This window comes from Gopherus evgoodei, chromosome 6, assembly GCF_007399415.2.
Source record: "Gopherus evgoodei ecotype Sinaloan lineage chromosome 6, rGopEvg1_v1.p, whole genome shotgun sequence".
In the NCBI taxonomy this organism is placed as follows: domain Eukaryota; kingdom Metazoa; phylum Chordata; order Testudines; family Testudinidae; genus Gopherus; species Gopherus evgoodei.
In genome coordinates this window covers 121,502,437-121,526,960 of record NC_044327.1, presented here as the reverse complement: position 1 = coordinate 121,526,960, position 24,524 = coordinate 121,502,437, and the positions used below count along the sequence as shown (strand labels likewise).

Sequence of the window (24,524 nt, the reverse complement as noted above, 5' to 3'; positions counted from 1 at the left end):
ACCTACACACTGATTAGGAGCCAGAGAACTGGAATGCAATAAAGGGGGCAGTGCGATTTCTTTTTTTGCTTCTTGATAACCAGTGTAGGGGATCAGAAGCACAGTTTGTGACTGGTTGGGGAGATTAACTTTAGTGTTACCCACCAGTCCTGGGAGTATCTGTTCTCCCTTTTGCAGCCTGCCCTGACCTTGGCATTTCCAGTGAGGGCTGCTCTGGGCATACCTGGGTCACACGTGGGTAGTTATGTACTCTAATATTACATTAACATTCTCCGAATTATTGTTTCTCTTCTCTCTCATTTTCACATGCCAAGTGTATTACTGTCCTCAATTAAAAAACCTAATAAAGTTACAGAATTAAATACAGGCCATAAAGACCACACATTATAGAAACACACTTAAAACAATGGCATTCTACAGCTTATATTTCACCATTATAATTCCATTAGAAAAGAACCCCTTTATATAAAGACATGAGAATAGCTTAGACTCAAAATTTTACCTTTTTTAAAGTTAAGATAACCTTATGGAGAACGTCCTCTATGTTTCAGCTGTAGCTTTTGTTTTTGAGCTACTGTTTAATGCATCACGGAAAGAAAGTTAATATCTACATAGGGTCCCATTATAAACAATAATTTCTTCTCTCTCTGTTGGCTCATTAGTCACAATCAAAATATTATTTCCCAAGTTTTACTGTTTTAAACTTTGTTGTTTTCTGTGTTGCTGTTGCTGTGTTGGTTCCAAGATATTCGAGAGACAAGGTGGGTGAGGTAATAGTTTTTATTGGATCAACCGCTGTTGGTGAAAGAGACGAGCATTAGAGCTGCACAGAGCTCTTCAGGTCTGGACAAGGTAATCAGAGGATGGAAACATTATGATGTATCTCATAGGTCCTATGCATGCCTATCACAGCATGTGGTCTACCTCATACAGCGCACTACGTGCCCAAATAACAACTGTGGTTGAAACCAGACAATTGCTTTGCTTTCAAAAAAGCTGGTCTCTTTCACCAACTGAAGTTCATCAAATAAAAGAAATTACCTCACCCACCTCGTCTCTCTGATCTAAACTTTTGCAAAACAAATGAATCACCTCCAGTTATTAGTTCAGTCCACTGTTTTTTATTCATTAAACAAATAGATTCCTTTACTTGGCATTAGTTTCGATGTAAATGGGGCATCAGTGATGAATGCATTATAAGACCAATCCAAAATATATTCACTCAAGTGGATTTCAGTTCAAACAAGTAAATAAAAAGCATACATGTGCATCATACACTAGTATTATGATTGATATTAGCAGATTCAGTGCGAAGGTATTGAAAACAGCTAATTAAAGCTAATAAAAATGATCTCCTGCTAAAATACAGCAAAATAGACACAAAAAGCATAAGACAGCAGTGAAATCATAACCTCCATTTACTCAGCCCAAAAATACAAAGATCAGGTAATTTCAGCAGATAACCATTGTCCATATTACAAACACAACCATGTCAAAGAACTTTGTTACAAGAATATCCGCTAGGCAGGTTACATACAAGGTTTCACTCTTTGGGATAGGATGGATCTTAACCTTATTTTAAAAAAAGAGCGAGGTCAGACCATGGTGTATCCAAGGTCTTTAAGGTGGTTATATTTCTAGTGTAGTCAGGGACTAAAATTTTTCTAAAAGAAGTTTCTTTACAGATTTCATCAATCTCAAGATTTATAAAAGCTATACAAGCAAATATCCATTCACAGGCATACTATTAAAGGAAGAAGGTGACTTTACAATAGATAAAATATTTTAAATTTAAATAACCCTTCTAGTAGGAGAACAGTTACTAATCCATGTACATACTATCTCTGCAGCAGACTATTCATTTTATATTTGTTACAATCCATGGGAATATGTATATTCTAAGAAGTCAGTAAAAGGAATCGTTCAACAAATACATACAAACTTCTGGATTGCTGGGAAAATCAATACAGATTTGGTCAGTCTTATGATTCTTACTAATGTACTTGCAGTTGTGCAAGTTTTTTCCATCTGTAAAACCACCATGGCATTCTTTTTTAAAAAGTCTCAGGCCTTGAAGAATACAGTAATTAAATTTACATTGTCTTCAGTTTGTATGGAAATTAACCTAATTTCCACAGAGGAAGCAGGGTTTGCTCTTTGTTCCTTCACATTTTATTTCAGCATTTTAATCTTTCTTTATGCAAAAACCAACCCAACCAACCAAATAAAAAACGCCAAATTTATTATATTCTGTATCTTAGATTACTCCATTTACAAATTAAGAAGAAAATTCTATCCTCCAGATCACATTGTGTCCTCATTAAAGCCAATGGGAGCCCCAGGTACACAACTAAGGGTAGAACTGGGCATAATGATAAAGTCAGCAACTACGGGATTCCAGACACAATATTATAAAATGTATACTACAGCACACTAAGTGTATGCTATATAGGTCCATGAAGAATCTTAATCCCATTGGATCTCCATAGCATTCTCAACAGGATGCAAAGCCTTTGCCCAGAGAACACAAGAAATATGGGTTTCTAGACCATGCTAATATGTCTCATACTCAGACATTAATTTGCACGGCAGACAGCAAAATTTATGCAAATACCACAATGCTCCCTTCACTGCATTAGTAATTTGGACTAATTTCTACTTCAAACTACTCTGAATACTAAACAAACTGGCAAATCTAAACCATCTACCATATGTGTAGAACAGACCAGCCTTCAAAAGAATAATAATTGGATTTATATTTGTATTTAATAGCATCTACCCAAGCTCTAGGTTTTTTTACATATAGATAATATATAAAAACAAAAAGGAATATAAAAGACAAGCACCACCCAGAACCCCATTCAGCCTCCAGCCCTGCTCTGCCTCCACGCCAGATCCAGCCCCAGTCCCACTCCAACACCAACCCTGCTTTGCCTCCATCTGCAGCCCAGCTCTGCCCTCATTCCCTCTCCGCTCCCAGGCCAGCTTCTCTCCCATCCCCAGCTCTGCTGCTGAGGAAACCTTGGCTGTGCACTAATGGGGGAAGAGGGGCACAGATAGATTCTGTTAATAATAAGGGGGAAGGGCGTGTGACTGGAAAAGTTTGTGCACTACTGCTCTAAGGCATGCTTTCCAATCCTTTAATCATTCTCATGGCTCTTCTCTGAACTCTCTCCAATTTTTCAACATTCTTCTTGAAGTGTGGATACCAGAACTGGGCACAGTACTCCAGCAATGATTGCACCAGTATCAAATATAGAGATAATGTAACCTTTCTACTCCCATGTGAAATTCCCCTGTTCACACATCCAAGGATCACATTAGCCCTTTCAGCTACACCATCGTCCAGGGAACTCTTGTTTATCCTACATGACCCCCAAGTCTTTTTCCATTATTGCTTCCCAGGATAGAGTTCCCCATCCCGTAAGTATATAGCCTGCACTCTTTGCTCCTAAATGCGTGACCTTACATTTGACCATATCGCAACACATATTGTTTGCTTGCATTATGCTTACCAAGTGTGACAGGAGTAAACCCCTTGAATGCCAGGCTAAAATGCTGGCTAAGCCCTGCTGTTTGGTAAGGAGGCCAAGTGCACGGCTCGGGTAGCCAGCAGAGGGCCGGGCTGCAGGCCCTAATGGGGACTGACTCACAGCAACGACTGGAGTTAAATGCCGGCAGCTGGGCTGAGGATGGGAGGGCTATAAAAGCCCTGAGGAAAGCTCAGCCTGGAGGCTAGCCTGGGAAGAGACAGGAGGGCTATATCACTGTCTCCCCCCGCAAGGAAAGGAGCCTCGTGGGCCAGCAGGTGGGGAGGGTCTAAATGCAGATAACTGTTGGGGGAACAAAGAGGGCTTGCACTGCTGCACTGTAAATAAAGACACCAAAAAAGGAGAGGACTATTTATTTAACCAGCCAACACAGGGCACAGGCACAAGAGGGTGGAAGCGTGTGCGGACCCTGTGACACCAAGCAACCCAGATAGGTCTATGTCATTAATCAGTCACCTTCATTATTTACTACTCTCCCAATCTTTGTACTATCTACAAACTTGATCAGTAATGATTTTATGTTTTCTTCCAGGTCATTGATAAAAATATCAAATAGCAAAGGGACAAGAACTGACCCTTACAGGACTCCATCAGAAACACACCTGCTCAGTGATAATTCTCAATTTATTGTTACAATTAAATTTTGAGATTGGTTAGCCAGTTTGTAATTCATTTCATGTGCCAGGCTGATTTTTAGGCAGTATTGGTGTAGCTGTGCTGGTCCCTGGATATCAGAGAGACAAGGTCGGTGAGTATCTTTTATTGGACCAACTTCTGATGGTGAGAGAGTCAAGCCTTTGAGCTTATACATGATCTGAAGAAGAGCTCTGTGTAAGCGCGAAAGCTTGTATTTCTCACCAACAGAAGTTGGTCCAAAGAAAGATATTACCTCACCCAATTGCTCTCTCTAATGTTCACTTTGTATGGTTCTAATTTTGTATAGTTCAGAATGTTACGTGGTACCAAGTCAAATACCTTACAGAAGTCTATTATAGCAAGCAAATGTGTAATCTCATCCAAAAAAGATGGTTTGACAAGCTCTATTTTCCATAAACCCATGCTGATTGACATTAATTATAGCACTCTCTTAATTCTCTGTTTAGTCCTGTAACAGCCATTTCATTATTTTGCTTGGGATACAAACTTAAAATACACACATCATTTCAACTATAACTGCAGCATTGCTACTGCGATCTTATGAGCCCAAACTATTAGTTTAGTTTATTTCTCATTGATGGCTTGATCAGCAAAATGCTGTGCACTCCTGTAAAGTGTGATCTCCCTCAATGCTCAGTCGAGTCCCACTGATGTAAAAGTGAATGCTCAGTTTCTTGCCTAACTGAGCACTTTGCACTTTAAAAAAAAATCTACATTTTAAAAAGTGTCTAAAGATTTTGGATGCCCAACTTGATAACTTAAAGGGACTTGATGTTCAGAGTGCTGATGCAGTCTCAAGTTGGGTACCTAAAATCACTAGTCATTTTTGAAAATTTACACCTGACTTCTTACTCCTACCATGATCTTCTTAAGTTATTGTTTTTTATTCTGGAGTTATAATGACTTTTCCTTCTGTTTAATTCCTTCTAATCAGACATTGGGATTGAATTCCGACAGTACAAGGCTCTGTGATTTTTTGTCTTGATACAAAACATAGAACTGCAATGACTGCACACGTGCTTTAATTTATGGAAGTGAATAATTCCCACTGACATCAGTAGCACTAGGACTTCCCAGGTCTGCAAAGTTAAGCATATAGTTAAGTCTCCGCAGGACTGGGGCTTGCCTCCAAAAAAAGGGCCTACATAATCTTACTGTGTGGTTCCTATGGTGATACAAACCCAAAATAAAATTACAAACAATATTCACAATAGCTAAGACTAAAATTTTGACAACATATTCCTTTCCTTTTCTTCCTCTAGCAAAAGCTCAACTCAAATAAATTCCAGCAATTTTTTCTTTCACTCTATTACAGCGGTTCTCAAACTTCATTGCACTGTGAACCTCTTCTGACAACAAAGATTACTACACACCACCACCTCTGTGTCAGGCGGTAGCCACAGCCTTAGCCCTGCTGCCCCGGCGGAAGCCCTTGGGCTTTGGCTTCAGCCCCCTGGTGGTGAGGCTCGGGCTTCTACTTCAGCCCCAGCCCCAGGCCTCAGTGAGTCTAATACTAGTCCAAGCAACCCTATTAAAATGGGATTGTGATCCACTTTGGAGTCCCAAGCCACAGTTTGAGAACAGCTGCTCTATTGCTTCATGAATTTGCTTACTCAGTTTACCAGGCTCATCAAAAACCTATTTCCTGTTCGTTTTCTCTCTCTCTCTTCCTCCCGCACAGAAAATAAAAAACTGTCCTTAATTTGTTTAGCATCCCCAAAACCATTATCTTGTTAGCTGCCTTTTGCTAATACATACATCACGGAGTCTGTTTCACTTTCTAGAGTTATTCTCTAGGGATGACTGGAGCTCAGAGAGGTTTGAAATAGAAAGTGAAGTATGCAAGACTAATAGAACATCACACAATGAATATGTAATCCAAAAGGAAACCATAAAGGTTGAAGTTAATATATTTCATGAGTTAGAAATACCATGGAAATCAATAAATAGTACAGCCACAACAGAATTAAGCCAGTATCAAACAAATCTAAAGACTGTGATCCCAGCTTCAAGTATTTATGCTACATGAATGTATGGTATAACAAAAAAACAATGTGTGTGTCCCCACAGTGACACTGTCATTAAGACAGAGCTGAAACTGCATTCTCCTCTTTAAATGGCTCGAGAACAGGTACCACAGGCTGACAGTGCTCAGGCAATAAAGTGATAACCAAATACATCCATCCCCACCTTTTCTTCTTTTAAAAGCCCATTCATTTTAACCAGTGTTTGTTGTTCAACAAATGTGGTATAAACATGTTTACAGATCCAAGAAACAACAGGTCACCAGAAACTTTTACAAGTTACCAGTCTCAAAATGTGAAAATAGTGTTCAATAGCCACCAACTAAAGTACATTTAAAAAAAATTAAACGTAACTTGCAATGAGTAAGAGCAGGCATGAACTGTGTTAATTTTTCTTAACTCTGTCACCTCTAAAGGTTCCCTGTTGCCCTTCCTTCTCCCCCTCTTTTTTTCTTTGACGTATGTTCTCCCCCTCTCCATTTTTAAAAAATTAAAATGGTATTACTCTTCACAGTACATACGCAAATAAAATGCCTGATCCCATGTGGTGCTATGGAGGGAACACCACCTCACAGGAGCAGATACACGGCTTCCGAAGATTAACACACTATTTGTACAGTTTTTGGAGTCTGATTCTATTGTCCTTACTCAAGGAAAAGTCCCACATATTTCAGTGAGAGTTTTGCTGGAATGAGGACCACAGTGCTGCAGCGCAGTAGGAACTGTACTACAGCACAGCGGGAGTTCTGCTGGGCTCAGCGTTAATGAACTGGTGTAATTCATTGCTTTCTGTGCTCACTTCTGATTTTTGGAGTATAAATAATATTTGCTACCTCTAAGATAGGATAAAGGTATCGATAATGAATACTACAGTAATGTTTGTACAGAATGTGTGCATGAACCCACACTGTCGGTAAGAACACCTAAGTTTTAGATGCTTTTCTTCAACTCCTTTTATATCCACCACATAGAACTTGATTTTTTTTATCTACAGATTTATACAGAGTTTTACTTTTAGCTGCGAAAAGCCCACATATTGATAGGGTTTCCATTCCCAAATCATTAATTATCCATATAAAAAAGAAACAGCTAGCACAAAAAAGGCAGTTGAATATTTTCATGAGCACTGTTTTTTATTTGAAGTATTTCTGGTTTAAACAACCGCAGTTTGTCTTGTAAAAAGATAGCTTTTTAAACTGAAAATCACATTCTCAAAACTTCTTGGAGTGATATATTCTGATACCTCTCAACTGGTGTACAAGTCACATTTCATAAAAGAATAATGTCAAGTTAGTTGATAGTTTATAAAAATGTATTCATTATTTACAGTATTCCAGTACCAAAGCTCTTTCCTTCCACTATCCATAATTATATGCTTTGTTATTGTAAAGCTACTTTAAGTGCTGGGCTATTGTCACTTTTTGTATTTATTTATTTTCAAGAACATATGTTTAGAAGGGAAAAAGGTGCACACATTTTGTAAACAAAACACAAGATTTTTTGGCCTTCCCAACACATTGTAATTCATAAGTATACTTACTGGAAAGAACCACTGATGATTTTCATGATCCCAGCACTCAGTGTTGGATCATTTTGACTGCACCATTTTAGAAGAGCTCTACAGTTGTGCTGAGTGCTGACTGAAAGGTTCCTTCTATTCTACATAGGTTTTTATATTGCCCCACATCACTGTATTATCTGAGCATTTTCTGTTGGGTGTGTGCTCCACTCTTCCACCCATCCTTGTAATTGCCAGCACAAGCGTAAGTAATCTTTCTGCCCCTGCATCTTAATTGCAGGAGTCTTGGAAATATCCCTATGGTACTAAGTGGTGGCTGCAGTAGTAGCTTGGGGTTAGAGGTGAGGAATTCTATCTCCAGGTGGAACAAACTAGTTTCTTTTGTTTTTCAGTGGTTTCTTACTTTAATTTAAAACTAATGCTTAATAAATATATACCCCAAACCCTAAATAAAACTTGGCTCAACAATATTCACTTTAATAGATTTTCTAGAGTTCTGCAGATTAATTAGCATTTTTAGTTCATAAACTATAATCAGGGGCCTCAAGCCAAAATGGGTCATTTGGGCACTACCACAATACATATATTTACTAATAATACAGATATAGAACTAACAAATGAATACACAGAATAATTTTATATTAAACCATGTCATTATATGTACATGATTTCAGTCCCCAGCACAGCATAACATTTAGCCTGTGAATTTTTCTTCATTATTATTACTATTACTTTTAAGCAATGCCTTTGTATTCTTTACATTTTTTTAAAATAGTGTCTTCTCTTCCTAATTAGTTGGTGATTGCTTCTGGGATTGCTAGATTTTCATTGCCTGTTAGGATTCTTTGGCATGATTCCCCATCATTATGGACTACTATAAAATTCATACAAACAGAACTATTTCAACTTGTATGCCACAGTTTCTTTTTCCCTGAATAATCAAGCTGGTTTTACTTATGTTTACTGTGTGGTCTGTTGCTATTGTATGCTTGCTTTGCTGGGAAGCTGCATTTCCATTCTGGATTCTTTCCATGTTCTGGTAAATTTTGTCATGCAATTTTTTCCTTGCTTTCCTAAAACTCTCGGCATCTTGGATAATACATTAAATTATCTACCTAGTAAACAGGATAGTATGCATAGAACTATTTTTATTAAAAAAAACCCTTATGTTTTATCCTTCTTAGTAGAGATTTTAATTTTTTTTTCTATTTTACTGTTTTTATGTATGATCTAACAATTCTGGTGACTGTCTATTGTTATTTGGCATTGATGGCTATTCATTACTCTCCCCATTATATCTAATCTAATCTACGATATGTCAAAAAATGGCAGCTCTCAGGTGTGAGCGATCATGAAACTGAAATGAAGTAAGGTGCAATAAAAGAGAGGAGGCTCTATCTCCATTCCCTAAACCAACATTGCTGTAAAGAATATCTGCAACAACAGGAATCAGGCTTGTGTTTAAGACAGATGCATCGCTATACCAGCTCTGCAGTGCAAAGCAAATACATAATTATGCAGTAGTTTGAATATTATAGCCCATGAGTCTTATATTTTAAATATTATGGAATTTTGGAAGAATATTAACATAATTTATATCTACTGTAAAAATCTAAAGCTTCCAAAGGCTGCACACAACTTATGAAAGCTTGTGCTCGACTTATGGAGACAGACACTATGTCGTGTGCCACAAAACCTAACCATAGGTCCTCTATTTATACCACACTTGTTATGATGAATATTCAGGATGCCATTAGTTGTATGATATTAAAGATACAAATAACCCACTTGACCATTTCATGTTTTACATCTGTTCACTTAAGCATGCAAAGATCAGTCACACACAGCATGCAGCATGCAATAAATGCAGAGCAGAGGTTAATAACCTGGAAGCATAGGATCTGAGAATGTGAGAACAAGTTAAAGACAAAAGTTCCTCTCCATTGTCACTGAGGGTCGAGAAGCAATGCTGCAGCGTAGAGCAGTGAGAGTGAGGGAAATACAGTTTGTCCAAGACATATACATATCTCCGCAAGTGGCGGCAGGCATAACTGAAAGACAAGGGTAAAGGGAGAAAAACAGAAAGAGGAATTTTCCTTTAAGAAAGCCAATTAATGTTTTATGTGCAAAGAGGTTTTGTGCCGACACTTAGCAGAAGATGCCAAACAGAGCAAAGTAGCAGTTCAAACTAAAACAACAAAAAATTAGAAAGGCAGAAAGAACTGATAGTCTGTGGTCATATGCTGGGGAGTCTGCCAAGTTTGAAGGCTTGTAAACACACAAAAAAAAGAAATAAAATTTTAAGCTAACTTTTAACTTGGCTTGAAGATGAACACATGAGCCTGCGGACCTGGTTTACAATGTTACCAGAAAAAAATGAGAATATTTATAGAATTTAACTGGCTTCATAGAAAATGACATCTTACCCCTGAGAAGTGAAAAAGTCATGTAGAATTACTGAATCATTACTTTGAAGTACTTATGCACCCTAAAATTCCAGCAGTGGAGACAGCCTATCAGTTATTTCTAGTTATTAGAACAGGGTTGGTCAGTCCTTCCATGAGAAACCGCTTGGATTTATTTTCAAGAAATATACACTTCTGTCTTAGAGTTGGCAGATGGCGAGAGGTTTGGGGAAATCACTCTGAGATGTTTGGCTTTAGTGTTAATAATACAACATGTGGACAGAAACCCTGAAAATATGTTGATCACTCTTGAGTCAAAGTTCATACAGTATGTGTCAATGCTGTTTCACACAATGTCCTCGAACTCATGAATTTACTGGAGGACAAGCTGATCAATAGAACAGTTCACCTGCAATATACTGTACTGCTCTCACACTACCATGTGTACACACTTTAGATCCACAAAAAATGTATATCATTACAGTTACTGTATAGTAAGGGAGTAGTGTATGCACCGGACAGATTAGATCATACACACGCAGTGACCAAAGAGAAGACTCAGACAATCTGCTCAGGGTACAGAAAGTGGCACATTGCCCAGAAAATTCCTTAAATTATCTTTTAGCTCATGCTAATATTTAAAAAAAGGGGAAATCTTAGGAAAAAACTTGGTCCCAGCATAAAATGCTGAATAGTATTCCATGTATTCTACTGAAGAATTGAAGATTATTTACCCAATTACTTTTATTTTGGTTTAAAGTTCTGAGAGTAAAATTCTGACCTCTGTTACAGGGCACACTAGATGGAGAAAGAAAGAGTAACTACTGTTATTACTGCCCCCCCCCCCCCCACCCAGCAATTCAGCACTCAAAGTGCTAGAGTGGTTTTCAGTCTGGACACTAGACCACAACCTTATGGGGCTACATACTATAATTATTTAATATCCCCCAAAAGCGTGCTAGACATTTCATAGAAGATAGATATGGTCCCTACCTCAAATGGCTTACAATCAAATCTGGCACTTTATGGGCATATAGCCAGTCTTCCTGTCCCTAGCACATATGTTGCAGTGTACAGAAGTAGCGAGGGGTAGTACCATTCAAAAGGACCAATAAAGTACAACTCAGGTTGTGTTTTCATTGCAGATTTAATTCAAGTGCTCAGACCCATGTGCCAATCACATGTGTTAGCTCAGGGATCTCAAAATCAGACCACCACAAAGGCCACATGAGGACTAGTACATTGGCCTGAGGGCCGCATCACTGACACCTTTTCATATAAAGATACAAAAGCCCCCCCACAGCCCCGTCCCCACTCCACTCCTTCCATGAGGCCTCACCACTGCCCCGCCTCTTCACACTTCTTCCCCGCCCCCATTCCAACCCCTTCCCCCAAGTCCCCACCCCAACTCCACCCCCTCCTTCCCCCTATTCCAACTCCTTCCCCAAATCCCTGCCCCTGCCCTGCTTCTTCTCCGCCTCCTTCCCTGTGCATGCAGCTCCCCGTTCTTCCCCTCTTCCTCCTGGAAAGCGCTAAGCACCGCCAAACAGCTGTTCAGCGTCAGGAAGCACCTAGAAATGGGCAAAGGAGCAGGGACGCTACACGCTGCGGGTGAGGGGGGATCCCCGTGTTAGCCTAACCCATGTGTGAGCAGCCATACTGCAAAGTTGTACCCAAGTTACGTGTCCTCTCTGGTGCTGCACTCACCAGTGTGTGTTGCTAGGACTTCTGCAGGCACATCGCCTGTGGTAAGCTGAGTTGCTCTATGGTTCCTTCCTAGTGAATTGACACAGAACTTGTCTATCTCTCTGAGCACACGGAGGGATTGTGCAAAAGCACTGGAGGATTATCAGCACTTGAGTGATTTAACATGCATATTCAGTGCAAAGCGTGTGGGGTTACTAGCTCAAGCGAAAGCAGTACCGGAGCTCTAGCCTATATCACCAGCTGGGCCAGTGAGCTTGGGTTTAAAGCACCACCAAATTCAGGAGAGGTTTGTGCGTGTGGACTGGAGAGAAGTTAGGGACAACACCCAAGGAACAGCCCAAGTTAACTCTGAAGCATAGTCATATTCTCAATGTACAAACCTCCCCTGAACCAGATTGCAGTTTAGATTATAAATTCTTCAAAATATGGGCCATGTCTTTGTATGTTTGTACAGTTCCTGGCACAGCAGAGCCTCATTTCTGATTGGGATCTCTGGGCACCACTGCAATATAAATAAATAAATAAATAAATAGGTGGCTGTGGGACTCTTTCTGTGGGCAGCACTGCTCTGCTATCCCAACTTCCATGGTTCCAAATAGCATGGCAAGGCCTTATCTATATTCAAAGCTGAACCAGTTTAACCTATAAACTGCTGAATAAACACTCAATCATATAAACCTGGCTTATACGGATTTAACTGAATTTAGCATTGAATTGATTTAAGCTATTAATGTAAATTTAAATATAAGAGTAATATAAATTAAACTGAATTAAAGAATGTCCACACTGTTTTGCACCAGTTTAACTAAATCAGTTTTTAAAAACGACTTCAGATTAAACTGGGCCAACTCGGTATATAACCAAGGCATAACTCTCTCAGTGTGTGTGTATGTAAAGAAAAACAACAGTGAAATTTGGAAGCTAGAGCCAATACCAGTTTAAACATGGATCTTAACCAGAGTCTAAAAACTAGTGTTCCAATGGGCATTCAAACTACAATCAAATGCAATGGAAAATTTTGTTCTTTTTAATAATTTTATTGGATTGACTATTTTCATTTTAAAGCAATGCCTATTTTGTATTTGCAATTTATTATTAAAATCCTTTAAAAAGAAAAAGAGGCACAAGCACAGCAAATTAGTTTTGTGCATTTTCCTCTTTTAAATAGTAAAGCATCAAACTGAGTATCTTGAGATTTGATAGTAAAATGTTAAGGAATCAATATCAACTTCCAATAGTTCAAATTTGGAACCTCTGGGTAACTGTAGCCTGGGAAATCATTAAGTGAGGTCTGGAGTTACCCCATAAAAAACAGTTGTTCTTACTTAAAAGATGAAACTTTGCCATTTTCTGAGATAATGAAAATAGTAAAACATCTCTAGTGTCTTCTCACCATATAAATATTTCCAGGGTTATATGATGCATAAATCTGAGAAGTTATTAGTAATAAAATATTCTCATCTGCTCCATTAAATCTAAAGATATCAAATTCTTAATGATCTGGAATAATTACTTCTCTGTAAGAATCAAAATAAGACCCAAGACCAGAGGTGGGCAAACTACAGCCCACGGGCTGGATTTGGCCCGTCATAGCTCCCTGCCTACCCTGGCCCCATGCCGCTCTCGGAAGTGGCCGGCACCACGTTCCTACGGCCCCTGTGGGAGGGGGAGCAGAGGGCTCTGTGTGCTGTCCTCGCCTGCACACACCGCCCCCCCGCAGCTCCCATGGGCTGGAAATGGGGAACCGCGGCCAATGGGAGCTTCGGGGGACGTACCCACAGGTGAGGACAGTGCTTGGAGCCCTCTGTGCCCCCGTCCCCCAGGGGCCACAGGGATGCGATGCTGGCCGCTTCCGGGAGCGGCACAGGGCCAAGGAGCCTGCTCTGGCCCCGGTGCGTGCCTCTGCCACCCCAGAGCCACTCCAGGTAAGCAGCACCTGGCCAGAGCCTGCACCCTGAACCCTTTCTGCACCCTGCACCCTAACTCCCTGCTCTGAGGCCCCTGCCGCACTCTGCCTGCACCTCAACCCCCTGCCCTGAGCCCCCTCCCGCACCCCTCCCTGCATCCCTGCCCTGAGCCCCATCCCGCACCCCAACTCCCTTCCCTGAGCCCCCCTGTACACCCCACATCCCTTCTCTGCCCCAACCCCTTGCCTCAAGCTCCTTCCTGCACACTCCACCCCCTCCCACACCCCGCACCCCAACCCTCTGCCCCAGCCCTACATTCATGATCCTGCATTCAATTTCCCCACCCAGATGTGCCCGTTGGGCCAAAAAGTTTGCCCACCCCTGCCCAAGACCTTACAATGACAAACCAAAAGAAAATGAAATGTGCATAGAGAAAGTAATGTAAATAAGAGATTAGCATTACTATTTCAGAGACCAAAGTGACAGGAACATAAGAATGGCCATACTGGATCAGACCAACAGTCAATATAGCCCAGAATCCTGTTATTTGACAGTGACTAATGCCAGAAGATTCAGAGGGAATGAACAGAACAGAACAATTATCAAGTGATCCACCCCTGTCATCCAGCCCCATCTTCTGGCAATCAGAGGCTTAGAGACACCCAGAGAATGGGGATGAAGCCCTGACCATCTCGGCTAATAGCCATTGATGGACCTGTCCTCCATGAACATATCTAATTCTTTTTTGAACCCAGTTATACTTTTGACCTTCATAACATCCCCTGGCAACTAGTTCCACAAATTGACTCTGTGTTGTGTGAAGAAATATTGCCTTTTGTTTGTTTAAACGTGCTGCCTGTTAATTGCATTGGGGGTTCTTGGTTATGTGAAGGGGTAAATAAGACTTCTTTATTCATTTTCTTCACACCAATCCTAATTATATAGACCTCCATCATATCTCTCTCTAGTCATCTCTTTTCTAAAATGAACACTCCTAGTCTTTTTAATCTCTCCTCATATGGAAGCTGTTCCATATCATTCATCATTTTTGTTGCTATTCTTTCCACTTTTTCTAATTCTAATCTATACATCATCTTTGAGTGACCAGAACTGTACACAGTAGTCACGGTGTGGGTGTACCAAGGATTTATATAATGGCACCATGATATTTATTGTCTTATTATCTATCCCATTCCTAATATTTTTCACTTTTCCAACTGGTGCTGCACATTGAGCAGACATTTTCAGAGAACTATCCACGATGACTCCAAGGTCCCTTTCTTGAATGGTAATAGTTAACTTAGATCCCATTACTTTGTCTGTATAGTTGGGATTATGTTTTCCAATATGCATTACTTTGCATTTATCAACACTGAATTTCATCTGCCATTTTATTGCTCAGTCATCTAGTTTTATGAGATCCCTTTGTAATTCTTGGCAGTCTGCTTTGGACTTAACACTCTTGAATAATTTTGTATTGTCTGCAAACTTTGCCACCTCACTTTTTTACCTCTTTCCCCAGATTATTTATGAATATGTTAAACAGCACAGATCCCAGTACAGATCTTTGGGGGAACCACTCTATTTACCTCTCTCCACTGTGAAAACAGACTATTTATTCCTACCCTTTGTTTCCTATGTTTTAACCAGTTACTTATTCATAACAGGACCTTCCCTCTTATCACGACTGCTTACTTTGCTTAAGAGCCTTTAGTGAGGGACTTTATCAAGTACACTATATCCACTGGATCATCCTTGTTCACATGTTGGTTGACACCCTCAAAGAATTCTAACAGATTGGTGAGGCATGACTTCCCTTTAGAAAAGCTGTGTTGACTCTTTCACAATATATCATGTTCATCTGTGTCTGATAATTCTCTTCTTTTCTACAGTTTCAAGCAATCTGCTGGTACTGTAGTTAGGTTTACTGGCCTGTAACTGCCAGGATGGCCTCAGAAGCCTTACTGAAAAATCGGTATTACATTAGCTATCCTCCAGTTATCTGGTACAGAGGCTGATTTAAGCAATAGGTTATACACTATAGTTAGTAGTTCTGCAATGCTGCAGAAAATAGAAGGAAAGGGAAGACAGGAATCTAACAGACACTAAAATCAAGGTGAAAAGAATTAATAATATGCTAACTGCAAAAACAGTAGTTGCCTTTTAAACCAAAATGTACCTAAAAAGTTCAGGCTGCAGCAGAGTTAGTTGAAGCAATCTTCCATCACCTGGATATGCCTGTCTGCTCTAGCTGGAGGTTTATTTACCATCTCTGACCTACAGTTCTGACATCTACCGCAACGCTCTCTCCCCTGCTTGTGGCCTCTTTTAATCTGGCCCAGAGACATATGTGAGATGAGGAGGAAGCATGCAACAGTCACTGCTATTACCCACTGCCTCCCCATTCCATAAAGCTCCAGCAGAAGATTTTAGGGGCCTCCCCAGCCTATCTTATAGTCACTAGACACGTGAGAAGCATAAGTGTATTTTTACTATCCTCTTGATATCCCCCTTATCCTGTGATCCTAAAAGCACCCCAATGCCAACTGGCACACAGTTATGATACGTAACCAAAGGGGCATGTAATTTATCACTGGAAAAAACTCACAATTCACTGATCATTAATATTATTGCACGGTGTATGTATGGATAACATATGCAAAGTTACAAACGTGTGCTAACATTATGTTCTTAAAATGTGTCCCAAATAGGACACCTTGTACCCACCCCCTCTCCAGACAAAGGAATGTGGTTCCACCTGCTTGAATGTGTCTCCAAGGTAAATCGAGAGACACTGGACATGCATTTACATAAAAAGTAAACAAAGCCATCAAGCTAAAAGGAGGTTGCAACCACTCATCTATTACCAGCAAGGGAGGAACCAGCATGAAGTCTTCACCAGACTACATGGCATCTCCTCCCAGCAGGAGAAAAGGAACTTGATTTAAGAATACATTTCAAAGGCTTACTGTTCTATAAAGAGAGGGGGAGCAAACCCCTAAGTTGTTCTTTTACCTGAAGAGAGAGAAAAACTGAACACTTTGGACTCAGTAAAGGATCCTAGCCAGAATTAGTGATCCACTGCCTGAAAAGAGACTTGGTGAGAAACACTCCTTTTTCTTGAATAAAAAAAGACTCCACATTGTTAAATCAGGTTTTAATCTTAGGAGCATATTTTGCTTTTGCTTACTTGTAACCCTTTCTATCTTTATGACTTATACTTGCTATCACTTAAATCTATGTCCTTCTGATTAATACACTTGTTTTATTTTTAATACAAAAATTACCCAAGATAATTAAGTCCAGGCAGACTGCAAAGAGCTACAGAAGGATCTCTCAAAACTTAGTGACTGGGCAACAGAATGGCAGATGAAATTCAGTGTTGATAAATGCAAAGTAATGCACATTGGAAAACATAATCCCAAACTATACATATAAAATGATGGGGCATAAATTAGCTGTTACCATTCAAGAAAGAGATCTTGGAGTCATTGTGGATAGTTATGTGAAAATATCCACTAATGTTCAGTGGCATTCAAAAAAGCAAACAGAATGTTGGGAATCATTAAGAAAGAAGTAGATAATAATACAGAAAATATGATATCGTCTCTATATAGATCCATGGTATGTCCACATCTTGAATACTGTGTGCAGATGTGGCCATCCCATCTCAAAAAAGATATATTGGACTTGGAAAAGGTTCAGAAGAGGGCAACAAAAATGATTAGGAGTATGAGACAGCTGCCGTATGAGAAGAGATTAAAAAGACTGACTTTTCAGCCTGGAAAAGAGATGACTAAGAGGGGATATGACAGAGGTCTATAAAATCATGACTGGTGTGAAGGAAGTAAATAAGGAAGTGTTATTTACTCCTTCTCATAACACAAGAACTAGGGGCTACCAAATGAAATTAATAGGCAGCAGGTTTAAATGAAACAAAAGGAAGTATTTTTTCACATAATGCACAGTCAACGCGTGCAACTTTTTGCCAGAGGATGTTGTGAAGGCCAAAGCTATAACAGGGTTCAAAAAAGCACTAGATAAATTCATGGAGGATAGGTCTATCAATGGCTATTAGCCAGGATGAGCAGGGATGGTGTCCCTAGCTTCTATTTGCCAGAAGCTGGGAATGGGCAACAGGAGATCGATCACTTGATGATTACCTGTTCTGTTCATTCCCTCTGGGGCACCTGGCATTGGCCACTGTCGGAAGACAGGATACTGGGCTAAATGGACCTTTGGTCTGACCCAGTATGGCTATTCTTATATTCTTACGTAATATAAACCCAAATGAGACTGTTTGTTAAACCCCAGTTAAATTAATGACATGCTTTACCGTCTCTTTAACACAGAAACACAGTTTAACACAGAAACTGAACTTCTGACAGTGTTCCAGGAGAGGGCTGGAAACTCAAGGGCAGACTGTTCTGGGGAAATCTGGGATGGGAGAGTCACCTTAGAAGGAGTAACCAAAGTTTGTGGAAGCCAGGGTGAGGCTATGGTGCTGTGAGCATGCTACTAGTGTCAGGGCAGGCAGTGACACAGACCCTTACTGGTCTGCTTTGAACCACAAAGCGTCACAATGGCTACAGGATTATTGCCTTCTCACACCAAGTCCTACGCTTCCTCCCAATTCTTTTAAAAAAATTTCACTGCATCACTAGCAGTAAGCAGAGGATAAACAGTCCCTCTTCATGCAGTGTTTCAGCAAAGGCAGGGACTGTGTCTGTATGGACTCCTCAGAACTTCTGCCACAAACACCATCTGAACACCACTCTACTAGATCCTACTGGAAGTCGAGACTGTTTCTGAGAATTCAAAATTTTATCTAAAACATAACTACTTCTAAGAGGAAAAAGAGTTGCAATGAAATTTTAGACCGTAGGGTATTTATTTTCTTTAGTTTGGATTGCAAGAATTGACTCTAATGGGCCCTAAATGGAGTAGTCTTTGGGGTGCAAAAACACATGGGCGTATACTGTAAAGAACAATTCCATATTAGAATGGAGATGGACAAGATGACTTAATACGGTAGGTTTTCTCCAACTAAACTTTCAATGAGCCCTCCTACTTCACCATATTTCTCCCTCCCACACCCACAAAGAAGCTGCCTGTGCTCTCCTCCAAAGATATACTCTCCCTGGGGGGATTGGGAGAGAGAGAAAACTCTTTATCCACATTAGTGCTTCTCTATAACGAGCTGCTGGCATTTCAGCTAAACTCTCAACCCACAGAACCAAGACCTTAAGGTTGCTCACACTATTAACTAAGCCATCACACCTACCAGGCAGCATTTTTTAAGTTATCTGTGCCAACTTTATACATTGCACACTTCTGCACTGGATTGTGGTATTTATCAAATAAACAAATTAATACTTCCAAGAGTTAAAAAACAAACAACTTTTATTGTGTATTGTGGCTTTGAAGGAGGCAAAGAAAGGTTTATTCTCCATAATGTCTACAAAATCCCAACCAGCATGGAACTCTTTGCCAGAGGATGTTGTGAAGGCCAAGGGTTATATTGTGAGGCTATTGTGAGGCAGGGAAGGTTTTTTTGTTTTGTCTTGAAGCCTAGTTGTATCTACTCAGTCTCTCTTGCTGAAAGGAATTTTCATGATACTCTGAAGATAAAAATTTCTTAATTCTGAAATGAGCTCTCTACCCCTGTGACTGTATAGAAGTATCTCAAGGGCACAAATTTAATATCTTCTCTCCAGTTTTTAGCCAGTGTCATTCACTGAAGTTCTGCAAGTGTTAGGGGGTTGTAAGTAAGTAAGTGGTATTCTCACCCTTCTCTGGACAGCATCTACACACACTTTACTCTGTTTAGCCTCTTTCTGGGTCATAGCTTTTAGTGGGAGCTCAAAACAAGAAAACATAAACCTTAGACTAAGCTTTCTCCTAAGTCTGGCTGCTCCTAGAGTTTCAATGAAGATGCCCTCTCAGTTCTAAACCCCAACTCCCCGTGACCAAAAAGTCCTACTTCTCTTATATCCAAGGCAGAGTTAATGAGCCTCCTTTGTCACAACAGTTAACAGAATCAGTCAGCAGCTTTATGCAGTGCTCCAGTACCTGCTAACAGGGTGGGTCAACAGAAAACCTTGTCACCCTGTTACAAGGAAAGATAGGCTACAGCACAGGAACTGGCTTAGTGAGACAGTGTGGTCGGATGAAGGAAGTTGTGCAATTTGTATCGTGTGAGCTGGGTTTTCATTTGGAAGAAGTCATTTAAGATTTTTATCCTGAATCCTATACTTTTAAAATATCACACAGATATTTTAGAGCCCCAAGAAATATGAAGGAAAAAATACAAAAATGCTAAACATGTGACATTCTTATACGACTTTTCTTGTCAAACTTCAAGGATAGATTTAAAGACCTGGGTCCCAGCATCCAACAAAGTCTACAGAACAGCTTAACGTCTTATTTATTTACATTTCTATCCCTCCAAAGAGTTGAAGTAATCAAAAGTAGATATTTCCTCTACTCAAGTCAGCTAAAGTTTTATAACAAATATACAGAAGACTCAAATGCAAACTGTACTGAGCCAATGTCCTTATGAGTACACAGACCCAAACTCACCAAATGACTGAGATGTGGCATAGAAAGTGTGTTTCAGTTTGTGAATATTGTGCTTCACCCCTTCTGTTAACACAAGAAAGTCTAAAGCAGCACATCCAGATGTATTCAAAAAAGAAATAATTCCAAATATTGATTAACATTTCAGTTATTGTAGTTCATAATCTGGCTCTCAACAAATGGCAGAGAGATTTTATGAAGGTTATAAATCTTTAAAATTACTAAGAAAAAGTAAGGTTTTGATTTTAAGTCTTCAAGACATGCATGCCAAGCATATTAGCTCAGAGAAGCTAGATTAATCTGGAGTCATGAAAAAAAGCCAATTCTGCAAAGCCTGATTAAATATTTAGGTCATATTGTTTCTGCAGCAGAGTCTGAAAAATATACACTACACAACACTGTCTGCTACATGAAGAGTTAGAAAGAGCTTAAAGGTCTAATCATTTATCTTTTTAAATGACAGTCATCATGCCACCATGAGACCCAGTGGGAAAACCCAGCTAAAACGATTTGATAAAGGAACTGCAAAAGTCCACAGTGTTTGTGGACATGCCCAAGTGTTTGTGGCATCCAAACTATACACATATGTATCGAGAATGTGACCCACCAGTCACTTACTCAGACTTTCCCAAAGAGTGACCGTAAAAATGCACACCATGTAGACCCAAGGAGGATATGGATGATGACGACCTATTAGATCATCCAATCAATTGCCTAGGGGCAAATGCTGGATTGTTCCACATCTTCACATATTAGATTAATGCTACATTTCATCTTAATTTGTTACATTTCTGTTTTTCAGGCTTGTCTTGTTCTCCCTTCCCCAAAATGGAGTACTTTTGTTATTATGGAAACAAATAATCTCACATTGGCATAGGCTCAAGTTTAATGATACAACTACAAAACAGAGTCAATTTTTTCCCTGCTTTATAAACTATCAATTCACATAAGAGTCATTTTGCTCATATACGTGCTATAAACACTTTCCTCCAGCTACTGGAGTTGGCATAAAACCATGATGACTTGAAGTTGTATATGCTGCCTTGGAAAGAGGCATTGCAGTATGGTAAATAAAATTTCTGACCATAATGCTCATTTACGTATAATACTCCTCCATCTTGCAACTAATACATACTGGCAGTGGTATCTAAGCATTGAGAGTGATATAAAAGTTTAGTGCATATTTGTTGGTGTATCAAGCTCTTTTTTGCTATTCTGCCTCAGCAGTCCCACATGCACAGTCAGGTCAATTCAAATACTGCAAAAATTGGTGTTGAGAATTCAGTAGGTAGTAACTTTATTTGGAATCAGCACGAAACCAGTGCCCTGGCATGAAGGTAGAAGGCACTGCTGGAAATGCTCTCTTCTGGATGAGAAGTAAAATCAAGGCCCCGGCAGTTTGTGATCATGAAAAGATTCCATGGTAGTTTCTGAATTTTTACTTTTTTTTTTTTTGTAAAAAATTGGAGTATTAATTCCTAGTCTGCTGGCCAATCTATGGTAATTATATTCTCCTTATATACACTCTCCCTACAATTTCAGTTGAATACTGGATTTTTCTTCACTTCTTATCCTAAATTATCAGGTAATTTCTCTGTATATTGTTAAACAACTTACACACCCCACTCTATGGGAGAGCACTTTCCTGAGCTCTTTATTTTTATCTGCCATACAGGGGGTGTAGTGAGGCTTAATTAATGATGACTGAAAAGTCCTGGGAGGAAAAGACCTATAGCACTGCAAAATATTATTTAAATTCCAGAAAAAGGAATAACTTGTGCTAATGTATAATGAGCATGAGTTCCCACAACCTTAAAGAAACATTCTGTCACAGCAGATCCCTATTTAAGGAATGTAACAGGCAGTAGGTTTAAAACAAACAAAAAGAAGTACTTCTTTACACAAGGCAGTGTCAAAGGAATGTTGTGATGGCCAAAACCATAACTGGGTTCAAAAGAAAATCATATAAATTCCTGGAGGATACGTCGATCAATGGCTATTAGCCAAGATGATCATGAATACAAGTGTCCTTACATCTCCAGCTGCCAGAAGCTGGGACTGGACGATTCCAGATGGATCACTTGCAATTACCCTGTTCTGTTCATTCCCTCTGAAGCATCTGGCATTGGCCATAGTAAGAGAGCGGATACTGAGATAGATGGACCATTGTTCTGATCCAGTATGACCACTCTTATGTTCTTATTTAATGATGTGATTAATGATGAACTACAAACAAAAGTTTTATCAGATGGGTATTATTTCCATACTACTAGCATTTATTATGGAGGAATATGGAAAATGGATACAGATTTGGTGATTCATTGGCTGTCCTTGGTAGACTGAAATGCTAGTCATACATTTACGAGAAGAAGGATTCTCCATTATATAGGGTCCACTTACCTTTCTGAACAAAAGGATTTGTAGATTAGAACCAGACATAAGGAGTTGATGACCCATATGAAGAAAAATATGAAAGAGCCAGGAGGCGGTGTTTTACATGGTACCAATGTTAAAGACAAAGCACAAAAAATGTTTAATCATGCAGATGGACCGGCTATTTAGAAGGAATGTATCCAGGGCAGCTTAAGGAATATTACTACTGGAATGCTACCTTTGAAATGTATTATACTTATATGCTTCGGTTAGACACTTGTGATAATTCATAAATTCTACAGAGGATTAAAGGAATTTCTTAATACACTGGTATTTAATAGACACTAGCATTTTTGTGCAAAGCTGCAAATTTGCAGTCTGTATGAACCTGAAATCTCAGTCACGAGAACAAGTATTTGCATGAGCCAGTTGGCTTCTAAAAGAAGGCCTTCCAACTGTAACCTGTCAAGTCTTTAGAGCTGTTTTTCTAAGCCATCACCCCTTTTACCAGCATCCTCCCAGCTTTGCCCTAACACATACACACTGACTTTGGGGAGAGATCCACTTGTGGACCCAAAAAGTAGTTAATGAGTCAGTAACACCTCTTCACATGACCTCATTGCGAGGTTAGTCATTCATTTCAGACTTGTTTTCACTACACAAAGCCTGCTGTTATTTCTCACATTCACTGTAGACTACTAGCTTTAGAAATGCTGAATCATAAAAGACTTATAGAAAACTTGATGCACGTTGTAATTGTCAAATCCTACCTCATTTCAAGCTTCCTTCCTCTGCAGCTATAGCTTCACCCTTCATTTAAATCTGCATTAGCGATTTTAAAAGCTAACGTTCCATCTTTGGGGACTTGGCAAGTTGAGACATAAGCATATGGAGTTAGTAGATATCTTAGATGAAGTGCTTAACTGGACAGACAGATCCAGACTTCTCTCATTTGAGATCGCTCCAAGATTCCATCCTCAGCCAGGATCCTTAGGATAAAGTTGACATCAGAGTCAGAATTATAGATTCCTGGGGGCAGAGTAGGTTTCTTTGGGATGGAAGCTATGGCACTTAGACTCTGACTGATACAGTTTATTTGGCAATTCTACCACCCTCTTTTATTTCCTCTTCAGCAGCTACTTCCTCACACATACCTATCCTGATCCTGTACTACCCACACTCTCCATAATCCCTAGACACAGTGATTATATCCCTCTCTGTACTGCAATGTTGCAATAAAAATAATGCCATTAATAAAGTGTGAAGAGCAGAGAACAAATCTCACAAGACATATCATGTTTTACAAGCAGTTGAATATTTTACTGTGTGTTATTCTTTACACAGAAACAGTAACACAGTCTTTAATTAAGCTGGAAAGAGATGATTCCTAAAGCCTCAATATTCATTTCCTAATTTAGATCAGATTTTCACTCCCAAAAAGAACATTTATAACAGGAATCATTGTGTGTCAGACATGAACTAAGACCACATGCGCTATGTGACAGAACTCCTCACTGATGCTTGCAGAAATAGTCAACAATCAAACTACCACCCAACTGGAGATGACAGACAGGCTGAAGCAAATCGTCACTTATCCTGAATTTCTCTCTCTTTCTTTCTTTGTTACAGAATGTGGCTCATAGTTTTATAAATATGTTTAACTTAGAACAGACTGAGAAGATCTGGTCAGGAATGACTGTTGTTTTTAAGGTTCTACTGGAACAACAGAATAGTTTCTAACATTCTACTGAAATGTCTTTTTTTTTTTGGTTTTCTTTCTCTAAAGCTCAGAGAAAACCCTG

At 39.5% G+C, this 24,524-nt stretch overlaps 1 protein-coding gene across 4 annotated transcripts in view; it reads right to left on the bottom strand.

The window, feature by feature from the left end:
- The window catches only part of DYM (dymeclin), a 349,716-nt gene that overhangs the window by 124,334 nt on the left and 200,858 nt on the right, over positions 1-24,524 (bottom strand). The window contains exon 14 of one of the 4 annotated variants that reach the window (XM_030565834.1): positions 9,638-9,802. The exons of the other annotated variants lie outside the window; for them this stretch is intronic. Coding sequence (XP_030421694.1) covers positions 9,638-9,802 — 165 coding nt within the window. The remainder of the gene's footprint in view (positions 1-9,637; positions 9,803-24,524) is intronic. 4 annotated transcript variants of the gene reach the window in all.